The sequence below is a fragment of the Pan paniscus genome, chromosome 1, assembly GCF_029289425.2.
Source record: "Pan paniscus chromosome 1, NHGRI_mPanPan1-v2.0_pri, whole genome shotgun sequence".
NCBI classification, from domain to species: Eukaryota; Metazoa; Chordata; class Mammalia; order Primates; family Hominidae; genus Pan; species Pan paniscus.
Window position 1 is genome coordinate 213,802,803 of NC_073249.2, and position 13,068 is coordinate 213,815,870.

Here is a 13,068-nt window from a genome sequence, read left to right on the forward strand (position 1 = left end):
GCACACTAATATGGGGTGTAACACACATACTTGTAACTCCAAGCTGCTTTCAGGAGCTACTCAACTCAATGAGATTGCCTTTGCAGTTAGGGAAGCAACTACTGAACTTATGTATGAAAGAAAAGAACCGTATTCCCTGCATAAAAATTATTTTGGAGACAGTTGATAAAAACCATACGTCCTTTTTACTGTTAAGTCATAAAGAGGTGTCAAAATTAAAAGCAAAAATTACAGGGTAAGACTTAGGAAAACTACTAGGGGTGTCAAGGGAAGTGAAAATGGGACTAGGCGCAGGGCAATATGAATTAATGAATGTGGGAAGGACAAGGATGGGGAGAACAGTAAGCATGTGCTGAAGATACTAAGGGAGAGGATCTGGTGAAAAATTTGATGTTAGACAAGCTCCTAGGTAAAGAAACAATGGGATAAGATTTCTCAACCCCACTATGTGCTTAAGAGTCATCCTGGACATTGGTGCTGTCTCTGTTATCCTCTCCTTCCTCAGCCTCTTTTTCATCATCGTTGATCAACTCCAGCTGGTTGTCCCCCTGATCTTCATTATCATCATCATCCAGTGGGTCCCCCTCCACAGCAGAGTCTTCTGCACCCCTCTCAGACTCCATCTTCACATGAGTCTCATCGTTCTTCATGGAGCTACTGCTCTGCTCCTCTTCTGACTTAGCATTTTTCACCTCTACCTCTTGTTTGCTCTGTTCCTTTTCAATTTTTTCCAGGTTTTCCAGGAGAGAATCCACTTTCTGTTTTATCTGGGTCAACTCCTGCTTAATGGCCTGAAGGTCATCTCCTTTCAGCTTTCCAGACTTGGAAGATCCCCGCTTTCCACTCTTAGAATTGAAGCCACTTTTGCCCCTTCGTGAGGTGTTTCCTGATACGCTGACGTTTTGAGGGCACTACAGCCAGAGCAATGGGAGGAGGAGGAGGTACACGTGCTGGGAAACTGTACATCCCATCATAATAATGCCGTTGAAAGCCATAGTCCAAGTCAAAAGAGGAGCCGTACATCTCTGCTGCTGATCGTTTCACACCTGCGTTTCCTCGGTTCACTTTTGGCTCTGCAGCCAGGTTAATATCTACAACCTGGTCAGCAATCATTCTGCCATCCTCTCCTGCTACAGCAGCCCGGGCATTTTTCTCCTTATCATATTGAACGAAGGCAAAGCCCTTATGAACAGAGCAGCCCGCAATTTTGCCATACTTGGAAAAGATCGCCTCCACATCCGATTTCTTGACAACAAGAGTGTTGAGATTCCCAATGAACACACGGGAGTTCATGGAGTGAGGATCCATCTTGTTGGTAATGTTGCTGGCCATTGTGTTGGATGATAAGGTTTCTCAAAAAGCCAAAAACAGGAGGCGGGAGGGAGAAAAGATTCGATTCTAAGTCTCCTACTGCCGGGTTCTACGTGGAGAAGCTGACTGCAGCTCGAGGCCAGAAATGCAGCCAAAACAGCTCAGTCTTCCTCTCTTCACAAAATGGCTCCCAACAAGAATTCTGAAATGACGTAAAGAAAAGCACAATCAACATTTTTGAAATAAAGACAAAACTGCATTTAGAAAAAAAAAGATCAAAGCTTGAAACCGTTCTTATGAAAAAAAGAAAAAAAGACAGGATAGAGTTCTGTGCCATCGTAGGCTGCACTGTCACCATTCTACATCGGCTGACTGTAGGTCAGATGGGAGTGTCCTTACAGAAATTAGTGACTTACCAGATCTGGACTCAGTTTGCAGGGTGTTCAGACCTCAGGAAGAACCAAGCAGGAACTCCAGGCTTGAAGACTTTGGGTCTCTCCAGTGGGTCTTTAGAAGCTTTTATTGACCTTTCTAATCACAACTCCCACCCACGCCCTTCCACGTATGCACTGCTAGCTTCCAATCAAAAAGCAATATCTGATTGCATTTCTGAAGTTCCACCCAGCTAATCCTGATTGGGTTTTTGGCTTTCCGCAGATTAATGGATTGAACCAAATATCCATTCATATCACATATCCATATTCATTTCATGAATCAAGAAATTGACAGCATTAGGGATAGAGTGGAAGTCAAGAATTGATTCATTTAAGGCCAGCTGAGTTGGCTCATGCCTGTAATCCCAGCACTTTGGGAGGCCAAGACAGGCGGATCACCTGAGGTCAGGAGTTCAAGACCAGCTTGGCCAATATGGTGAAACCCTGTCTCTACAAAAATACAAAATTAGCCGGGCATGATGGCGGCTGCCTGTAATCCAGATACTTGGGAGGCTGAGGTGGGAGAATTGCTTGAACCCAGGAGGCTGAGGTTGCAGTGAGCCGAGATTGCACACAGCCCTCCAGACTGGGTGACAGAGGGAGACTCTGTCAACAACAACAACAACAACAGCAACAACAAAAAAGAATGCCTTCATTCACGAACTCCACAAGAAGTGATGGAATTTTACTGATATGTCACCTTCATAGCCCTGAGTGTGAGGCAGGGAAGGGGTTGATCTGTTCCGGACATTAGACAGAAAAATAAAACCTGAGAGTAGTGTTGTTGGGAGATCTTTGGCCACATCAATATTTTAAAAATGCTTTATAGTTAAAATAGCTTTATAAAAACAGAGAAGTCATCCCTACAAAATAAGAATAAAAAGCTCCATGTATGGAATGGTCTTGTGGGTTTTATATCACCTAAGGTAGCAGGTTATATGCTCATTCTGGTGGAAGAGAGGTGCTACTGAGGGTGTCAGTGGTCTCAGGGCTTAGGTTAAGGCTTCTCTGAAAGAAATTGAAACCATACATATAAACTTTATGAATTTAATCAGTGAAGAAGGGAGGGGGAGAAACAAAAATAAAGCAAGCTTGCAGCTCATTCAGCATTCATCATGAGGTCAGCTTGAACTGCTTCCTCATGGTTGCTGGCAGCCTACTGTCTGAAAATCATGTAGATGTTAAATTACAGTTCCCCTTAACTGCCCTGCAGACAACAATTTAAGCATTGTGAAGCATTAACTTTTTCATTTGACATATTCTTTCAGGTTCTGCATGTCAGTAAAACTACTGATGCCAGGTGATCTGAAGGGCCCTGCAAGGCACCAACTCACCAAAGAATGCAGTTTCAACATCCTGATGACTTCATACCTCTTACTGCTACACCAACTTTCCAGCCGCTTGCTATCTGGGATCCACTGGAAACCCTCAGTACTCCTTGGGGAGATGAATTTGAGGATCTCCTCCCAGCTTATCATTCAGCCACCCTGTGATCATTAAACTCTGCTGCAAAGCCTGCTGTCTCAGAATATTGGTCAGCTACTGTGCAGCAGGCATAGGAACCTGATGGTCCTGTAATAAAATCATGCCAAAATTACAAATCTTATCATGAATGTAGCATCCTCAATTGCTACCCAACTGTGATGAAAGCAGGTTGTAGGATTAGCTATGATCCTTCCCTTTCATCTAAATGACTCCATAGCCAGCAATTGCTTTGGTTAGTGCGAGTGGCTACATTTTGAACAGAAGATCTTAGAAAGTGTTTGGTTTGAGTGGTGGAACTACCTAGCAACATAGAATATAGGTTTGATAATTTTGTGTTAATACAAAACCAAGTCTCAGTCAATGGAAGAAGATCAAATGGAGTCTTGTTCCATTGTCTTGGAAAAGCTGTCTACCAGGTGATGATGTCTGCTTCTAGGGAAGGCTTTTCCTCGGATATCTTTAAGTTTAAGTCATCTGGTACGGTCCCATCCATTGCTGCTCATGCGCAGATTTCCCTTGGCGTCATTTCTAAAGGATGCAATCTCCAAACGCTAGGGCATCAAGGTCTAAGCATCACTGAAAGCCTCCTTCACCTACTGGAAATAGTCTTTCAAATACTGCATCAAGGTCTTGCAGTATTGAGTCACATTGTTACTGAATGATGGGCTCACTGTCCTAAGTGCATAGAAGCCAATACTATGACACTATCTTTTGAGAAAAGAAAAAAGATTCAGCTGGATGTGGTGGCTCACATCTATAATCCCAGCCCTTTAGGAGGCTGAGGCAGGCAGATCACGAGGTCAGGGGTTCGAGACCAACCTGGCCAACATGGTGAAATCCTGTTTCTGCTAAAAATACAAAAATTAGCTGGGTGTGATGGGGTGCACCCATAATTCCAGCTACTCAGGGGGCTGAGGCAGGAGGATCTCTTGAACCTGGGAGGTGGATTTTGCAGTGAGCTGACATAGCACCACTGTACTCCAGCCTGAGCAACAGAGGCTCAGTCTCAAAAGAATATTAATAATAATAATCCAGTTTTCTTTGTTAGTTTAGCTAATTTTAGTTTCAAGATACCATTTGTTCTTGAATACCTTTGCAGAATACCAAGGATACTGAAATTAATGGTAGTGCCATTGAATCTGTAAAATTTTACCTGTGATCACCTGCCTAGTAAACTGAGGTTTCCTACCATTGGAGATTTCTCCAGGGATGCCCCAGAAAGGAAACACATTTTATAATCATTTATTTGCTATGACTGTGGCATCAGCCTTTCTAAGCTACAACCCATCCTGAAGACAGACAGACAATCACAAGAATTGTAGCCTTTTTACCTGGCTCACTGTTATGATTGGTCCATGACATTCCTCTTTCTTACAGCTAGATGTGTGTATGTCCATCTATTCATATCGATATCTATATCTATTTCCTTTTATTACCATGATTCATTTCCACTCCCCTTTCCATAGATAGCCACTCTACTCTTTGACCAACCTTGAATTTGGATGTGATCTTATAGGATATAGGTATATGGAAAGTATATAGAATATATACTGGCATTTCATATGTGTATTTATTTTAATCCACATGTATGCTATAGTGTATGGTGCTACAGAAGACGGCCTGACAATTGTCCAGTCCTGGACACTGGAGAGTGAATGAGCATGCTGCTATAGTTAATTTTCTTTCTTTTCTTTTTTTTTTTCGGAGATGCAGCCTCACTCTGTTGCCAGGCTGCTGGAATGGAATGACATGATCTCGATTCACTGCAACCTCCACCTCCTGGGTTTGAGTGATTCTCTTGCCTCAGCCTCCACTCTACCTGGGATTACAGGCGCCCGCCACCATGCCTGGCTATTTTTTGTATTTTTATTACGATGGGGTTTCACCATATTGGCCAGGCTGGTCTCGAACTCTTGACCTCAGGTGATCCACCCACCTCAGCCTCCCAAAGTGCTGGTACTTTGGCATGAGCCATCTTGTCCGTCCTTGTTGTAATTAAGATTTTCAGAACAACAGGGTGAATGAAGGCTTATAATCAACTTAACTATAGACCTTGGTCTCTTACCAAATTTTTAACTAATATATCTTTCAAATATAATAAGAATAAAAGTATTGCTTGCCCTATGTCAAATCCAGCTTGAAGTACTTAAATAGATTAACTCATAGCACTCTGTGAAGTCAATCTTGTGATTATTCCTTTTTATGGGTGAGTTAGCTGGGGCACAGAGGTTAAGTAAGTTGGATAAGATCATACAGCCATTGGCCACCGAGCCAGATTTGAACCTAAATTAATCAATCTGGATCTGGAATCTTTCCTACTGACCAAAATACCTATGTGCCTCTAAATCCTAAGCTGCTGAGGGTCTTACCTTGTTTCATATCTCAGTAGGAAGGGAGCTAATGTTTATCCATTACATCTTATGTTTAATGCAAATTTTTAATATATAACATTTCATTTTCCAAAATATGTTATTATACATTTACTTTGATTTTTCTGCATTTTTTAGGAACCTTGCTTTTCCTCCTTTAATTTGTTAGTGTGGTGAATTATGCACAGATTTTTCTGAGATTGTCTGGCATTCCTGGAATGGCCATTATATATTACTTTCTTTTCCTTTTTTTTTTTTTAAGACGCAGTTTCACTCTTGCTGCCCAGGCTGGAGTGCAATGGCGTGATCTCGGCTGACTGCAACATCTGTCTCCTGGGTTCAAGGGATTCTCCTGCCTCAGCCTCCTGAGTAGCTTGGATTACAGGCACCCACCACCACACCTGGCTAATTTTGTATTTTTAGTAGAGATGGGTTTTCTCCATTTTGGTCAGGCTGGTCCCAAACTCCCGACTTCAGGTGATCCACCCACCTTGGCCTCCCAAAGTGCTGGGATTACAGGCGAGATTCAGAATGCCTGGCCTATATAATACTTTTTAATGCACTGTTGCATTTATTAGCTGACATTTTATTAAGAACTTTTGCTGTCTTGCTCCAGATCATAGAAAAAAAGGCTTTCAATTTCTCCATTCAGTATGATGTTGGCTGTGGGTGTGTGAAAAATACTCTTTATTATTCTGAGGTTTTTGTAGAGAGTTTTATCATAAAGAGATGTTGGCCAGTTGCAGTGGCTCACTGGTGAAACAGTGAAACGCCTTCTCTACAAAACATACAAAAAGAAAATTAGCTAGGCATGGTGGTGTGTGCCTCTAGTCCCAGCTACTCAGGAGGCTGAGGCAGAAGAATCACTTGGACCTGGGAGGTGGAGGTTGCAGTGAGCTGAGATTGCACCACTGCACTCCAGCCTAGGTGAATGAGTGAGGCTCTATCTCTCTCTCTCTCTCTCTCTCTCACACACACACACACACACACACACACACACACACACACGTCCTTTCAGGACAAAACCTTGTTCACTCGTGGTGTATATTTAATGTGCTTCCACTAGAAGTGAGAAATTCTCATAGTTTACATAACATTTTAAAATTATGAATCACTCCAAAGGCATATCTACTATTTGTAAAAGTACTAACTACTTTGTCTTTGACTGTATGACAAGCTCTAGTAGGGGTGTATCTTACTATAAATTGTTCTGATATAATCTCTAAAATAAACGCAACAGAATTAAACATCTTTTAAAACAGGAAAAATAGGCTGGGAGCGGTGGCTCATGTCTGTAATCCAGCACTCTGGGAGGCCAAGTCAGGCAGATCACAAAGTCAGAAGATGGAGACCATCTTGGCCAACATAGTGAAACCCCATCTCTACTAAAAAATATGAAAATTAGCCAGGCATGGTGGCACAGGCCTGTAATCCCAGCTACTTAGGAGGCTGAGACAGGAGAATCATTTCAACTACGGAGTCGGAGTTTAGAGTGAGCTGAGATCTCGCCACTGCACTCCAACCGGGGCAGCAGAGTGAGACTCCGTCTCAAAAAAAAAAAGAAGGCCGGTCGCGGTTGTGGCTCACGCCTGTAATCCCAGCACTTTCTGAGGCCAAGGCAGGCAGATCACGAGGTCAAAAGATTGAGACCATCCTAGCCAACATGGTGAAACCCCATCACTACTAAAAAATACAAAAATTAGCTGGGCATGGTGGTGTCCGCCCGTAGTCCTAGCTACTCAAGAGGCTGAGACAGCAGAATTGCTTGAACCCAGGAGGAGGAGGTTGCAGTGAGCCAAGATCGCGCCACTGCACTCCAAGCTGGTGACAGAGAGAGGCTCCATCTCAAAACAAACAAACAAAAACAAAACAACAACAAAAAACCCCAAAAAAGCTGGAAAAATAAATTCTGAAAGAATTTCCATCTCTATGAGTTCATCTTCAGAAGTGATAGCATTTCCTGCTTGGCATTTTTCTCCTACATTTTTGGCATAAAATCTATCAACAAAAAGTATAAACCCAGGTTTGTGTAATAGAATGTTACACAATATTCATACTTTCCTCAGGCTTTTTCCACCCTGCTGTAGTCATTCACTTTCAGGCTTTCCCAGGTCCTAATACATTTGTGTCAACTGATATAAACCAGGTAACCCACAGTCACAGCCTCCTGCGAGGATTCTAATTTACTCAGTAGATCGGTGCAGTGACTCACATCTGTAATCCCAGCACTTTGAGAGGCTGAGGTGGGAGGATCACTTGAGGCCAGAAGTTCAAAACCCACCTGGGGAACATTGCAAAACTCTGTCTCTGAACAAATAAAAATAAAAATCCAACAGAAAATAATGGATACTACAGAGAATATGGAGCAATGAGAACCCTGGTACAACATTGGTAGTTATGTAAATTAGTACAGCTACTATGGAAAACAGTATGGAGTTTCCTCCAAAAAATAAGAATAGGATTAGCATATGAACCATAAATCCCACTGCTGGATATATATCCAAAATTAAATAAATACATCCAGGAGATATCTACACTACCATGTTGGTCAGGCTGGTCTCGAACTCGTGACCTCAAGTAATCCACCTGCCTCAGACTCCCAAAATTCTGGGATTACAGGCATACACCACTGCACCCAGCCTGCACTCCCCTATTTATTGCAGCACTATCCACAATAGCCAAAATATGGAATCAAACAAAGTGTCCATCAACAGATGAATGGATCAAGAAAATGTGGTAAATACACACAATAGAATATCATTCAGCCATAAACATGAATGAAATCCTGTCATCTGCAACAACATGGATGGAACTGGAGGGCATTATGTTAAGTGAAGTAAGCCAGCTATAGAAGACAAACATGGCATCTTCTCACTCATAATTGGGAATTAAAAACACGAAACTTAAAAATAGTAAAATGACTGTTATCAGAAGCTAGGAAGGGTACTGGGAAACGGATAATAAGAAGGGGATGGTTAATGGGAATAAAAACACAGATAGGAATAAGATCCAGGGTTCAGTAGCACAATAGGGCAAATCATGTTGACAATAGTTCATAGTAAATTTCTACATAATTAAAACAATGGAATTGGAATGTTGCTAACACAAAGAAATGATAAATTTTTGAGATGGTGGCTATCCCTGTTACCATGATTTGAACATTACACATCTTATGCTTATATCAGAATTTCAGGCCAGGTGCAGTGGCTCATGTCTACAATCTGAGCACTTTGGGAGGCTGAGGCAGATGGTTTGCCTGAAGTCAGGAGTTCAAGACCAGCCTGGTCAACATGGTGAAACCCACCTTTCTATAAAAAATACAAAAATTAGCCAGGCATGGTGGCGGGTCCCTGTAGTTCCAGCTACTCAGGAGGCTGAGGCAGGAGAATTGCTTGAACCCAGGAGGCAGATTTCTAGAGACTTCTGATGTATAAATGTCTAAAACAGGTTGATCAATCATGGAAGACACCAGAAAGTTTCCATTCAGGTTCCATTTATTTTTGACATTTTTAAATAACCATCCTTGTGGTGGTAACTCCTGCATCACTCTAGAACTTCAGGTTCTATTTCTAAGTCTAGGACACAGGTCCCTGAAGGCCTCATTGATGCCAAGTCAGCATTTTTACCCAGTCCTGCTCCTGGCTGAGTCACCTTTGTTTTTCCACTCACAGTGAGCACGTGCCTCAAATACGCGGCTGTGTGCTTCCTTGAAGAAGCGGCTGACCGGGCCCTGCTGCTCACACCTGTAAACCTGGCACTGTGGAAGGCCAAGGTGGTCAGATCACTTGAGGTCAGGAGTTTGAGGTCAGCCTTCGCCAACATCGTGAAGCCCTGTCTCTACTAAAAATACAAAAATTAGCCGGGCGTGGGGACATACACCCACAACACCAGCTACTTGGGAGGCTGAGGCAGGAGAATCACTTGAACCCAGGAGGTGGTGCTTGCAGTGAGCTGAGATTGTGCCACTGCACTTCATCCTGAGGGACACAGTGAGACTCTGTCCCAAAAAATAAAATAAAATAAAAATAAAATAAAACAAAATAAAATAAAAAATATAAAAAATAAAATAAAAATTTAAAAAATGCACCCATGTACAATATTTTAGTTCCCAAGTGTCCAGAAGAAAGCTTATCCATCCCACGAACCAGGCCTTCCCTAGGAGCAAAGATGGAAGTCTACTTTCTCAGATGGCCATGAGCCACACGTAGGGCAAGGGACGGGACCAAAGAAGATCCTCTTGGGCTGCCTGAATTCCCTGAGTGTACGCATCAGCTCAGCCCGAATTGGGGTGAGGATCTCCCAATTGACATGACCCTTGTAGTCAAGACTCTCCAGAGGGGCAGGATACAACTCCAGGCCTAACTTGCTCAGCCCACCTGTGTGACGCAGCAGGTCTTTCAGAGCATTCATGGAGGTCTCATTTCCATGAAAGTTGAAGGTGGTGAGCTGGGAACAGTGGCTCAGGGCAGGCAGGAGGACCCTGAGTTGGGGGTCCTGGATCCGACAGTCCTTTAAGACGAGGGTCTTGAGAGTAACAGCAACTTTCTCCAGCAGAACGCCAAGGGGCTCAAGATTGGTGGTCCACATTAGGATATGAATCAGACGCAGCTCCTTTAGCTGACTGAGGCTTGGGTACTGAGACAGACACTCCATGTCCCGATCAGTTAGGTAAGCATCACTGAATATAAAGGCCCCCAAGGGGTTCTTGAGGTACCTGGGGAGAGCAAGAAGTTAGTTATGGGCAATGGTGCCAGTTAGAGGAGGGGGGTGGGAAATCATCTCAACGGTAAACTTGAAGTGGGCATTGATTAATTCTGCACCTTACTACCACACAGGTGTTATAGTAACTGCAACGGGGAAGCCTGTTTCACCCAAACACAAGTTTGTTCCCATCATCAGATGATGGTCTGCGTGCAAGGTGCTGCCTGATGAAGACACAGATCATTCAGGGGCCACTCCATTTTAGGCTCAGTCCTTTCACCCTTGCCTGTGTGATTGGTACCACTCTCACACCTACTCCCTCACCCTCCATCCCAGAAGCATGCACTTCTGATATCAATTATCTTTCCTGGAGTTCAAAACAACATTTTACAGACAGGGAATTAGAGCAGTTTGCTAAGCTGCTGAAGACAGAGCTGCTACTGTGAAATGCACAGGTTTGATGTACTTTCTTTTTTTTTTTTTTTGAGACAGTCTCACATTGTAACCTAGGCTGGAGTGTAGTGGCACCAACCCAGCTTACTGCAGCCTCCACTTCCCTTGCCTCAGTCTCCCAAGCAGCTGGGATTACAGATGCCTGTCTGCATGCCCGGTGACATTTTTTTTTTGTATTTTTAGTAGAGACGGGGATTCACTGTGTTGGCCAGACTGGTCTCAAATTCCTGACCTCATGATCTCCCTGCCTTGGCCTCCCGAAGTGCTGGGATTACAGGCATGAGACACCACAACCGGCCACACCTTCCCTTCTTTCATACCATCCTCTGTATGAAGAATGTGTTTTCATCATATTAACTTTATACACTGTTCCTCACAAGGAGTTCACAAATGCACCCTCACTAGATCTGAACCCTCAACTAACCAGCTCCCTACACACCTCTCTCTGTGGCATCTACCCCAGGCCATCCCTCTGCCCTTATTTGACTGGTCTTGTGATACCCACTTCAGGATATAGAGCACTGAAGAGCATAATGAGTTGACATTCTAGCGTCCCATTCCCTGTGACATCACCGGTGGCTGGCACACAGTAGATGCCCATTAACATTTACTGTGAAAAAGAACATAAGTCTGTGGTATGGTCTGCAGAGAAAGCTCACCATCATTTCTTACCTGAGCAGGTGCTCCAGGTGCTCTTTGATATTACTGATCTTTTTTATATAAAGCATCTGGGGGTAGTACAGGCAGAGGAATGGAGAGTCCAAGTCAGGAATGCACGGCCACTGGATGCTCACGTATAACTCACGCTCATAACCGAAGGCTAAAAAGAGTTCACGAAGATTGCTCATCTGGCTCAGGTAAGGGGCAAACTTTCCTGTTTTATTCAGAGAGGACTCTTTCCAGACTTCCAACTCCTGGATACTGTCTGGGTATATCCTTTCCAATAAATTGCAGAAACTTGAAGTGGACATTGAGTAATTCTGCACCTTATTACAGCACAGGTGCACTAGGCCTCTTCTGTAGTGGATCCACCCACAAAGGTAGCTCAGGCATTCATCCAGTGTACTTTCCTTTAGGCAGAGGTCTATGAACACCTTCAAGGGCTGGCGCTCTCCCATCCTTGGACAGTCCTCCACTGTCTGCCTCTTACTCATGGCCTCTGGGGAGCAGGAGAGGACCCTGGCTCCAGACCATATGGTCCAGAAATTCTCATCAACATCCCGCAAATCCAGCACTTGAAGTTTCCACCTCCTGTGAGTAACATAGGGGAAAAGCTCAGAATGTAGGCAAGGACCCACCCCTGACCTGAGCTTTCACTCCACATCCAGGACATCAGTCAGCTGCTCCTGTCCTCAGTGCTCCTCCTTCTGTCTCTTCTCCATCCTGTTCCCCCTTGGATTCTGCCTTGTACCCACTTCTAATACCTTTACTTTCTGCTGGGAGGAAGCAGGCTCCTGTTTCCTCAGTGGACCCTGTATGGTGAGCAGACCTTTCCCAGAGGATCTGGGCAAAGGCCAAGGCCTCTCATGGGCACTGTCAGAAGGCTCTGAGCCACCCTAGCTCCCCAACCCCACCACTCCTCCTGAGCCAGCTGTCCCTTCCCTGGATGCCTGGACCCTTCCCCGCAAGCCACCTGAGTCACCTCACCTGGGGCGAACCTTCTGGGCCACCAGTGTATCAAGTCCCCTCAGGACAGCTTGCAAGGTCTCCAGATGAGGTGTCTTCATCAGGGATCCCAGAGGGAGGCAGAGGAAGGGCCAGGCCTGCACCATCAGCTTCAGGGCCTCAAAACGTCTCATGCTGAAGGCCTCCATGAACATCAGAGGGAAGACCTCCCTGGGCAGCTCATCCAGGGTGAAGATGGTCAAGAACTGGTTCCTCAGCAGGCTCTGCCCTGCCAGCTCCAGCAGTCTGGATGGGGACTGGAGGCTCATTCTGACAAATCTCCGAGGAAAAACTCTAGAGGACAATCAAGTGAAAAGGCAAGTTTCTCGGGCCAATCCCCTGCAATCCCCGCTTCTCCTAGGGCCAAAGTCATTTCTCTAGCATGTGTGAAAGAGCCCTCAGTTTACTCCAATTCCATTCTGCAATAAGTGGCCACAGAGGCATAGTTCTGCCCTTCTGGTACCAAGAAGAGTGTGTCCCAACCTCTAAAGAGCAGGCAAGATCCCTCCTAGTCCATGAATTATTAGCCACTGTTGCAATAAACTCATAGCACTGGCAAATGTTACCGAGGATCTCTGAAGCTCGGATCTCATGCCCAGCTAATCTTTTATTTTTTGACTTTTTGTAAAGACAGTGGGTTTCACTATGTT

At 44.3% G+C, this 13,068-nt stretch overlaps 1 protein-coding gene and 1 pseudogene across 1 annotated transcript; both read right to left on the reverse strand.

The window, feature by feature from the left end:
• Positions 1-267: 267 nt before the first annotated feature.
• Positions 268-1,347, reverse strand: LOC134728925 (heterogeneous nuclear ribonucleoprotein C-like 1; annotated as a pseudogene).
• Positions 1,348-9,256: 7,909 nt separating this feature from the next.
• On the reverse strand, positions 9,257-12,687 carry LOC134728929 (PRAME family member 10). Its single transcript, XM_063596151.1, has 3 exons — positions 12,401-12,687; positions 11,426-12,004; positions 9,257-10,313 (listed from the first exon to the last, which is right to left on the reverse strand). The coding sequence occupies exons 1-3, from the start codon at positions 12,685-12,687 to the stop codon at positions 9,755-9,757; spliced, it is 1,425 nt and encodes a 474-aa protein (XP_063452221.1). The 3' UTR covers positions 9,257-9,754.
• Between the last annotated feature and the right edge of the window lie 381 nt (positions 12,688-13,068).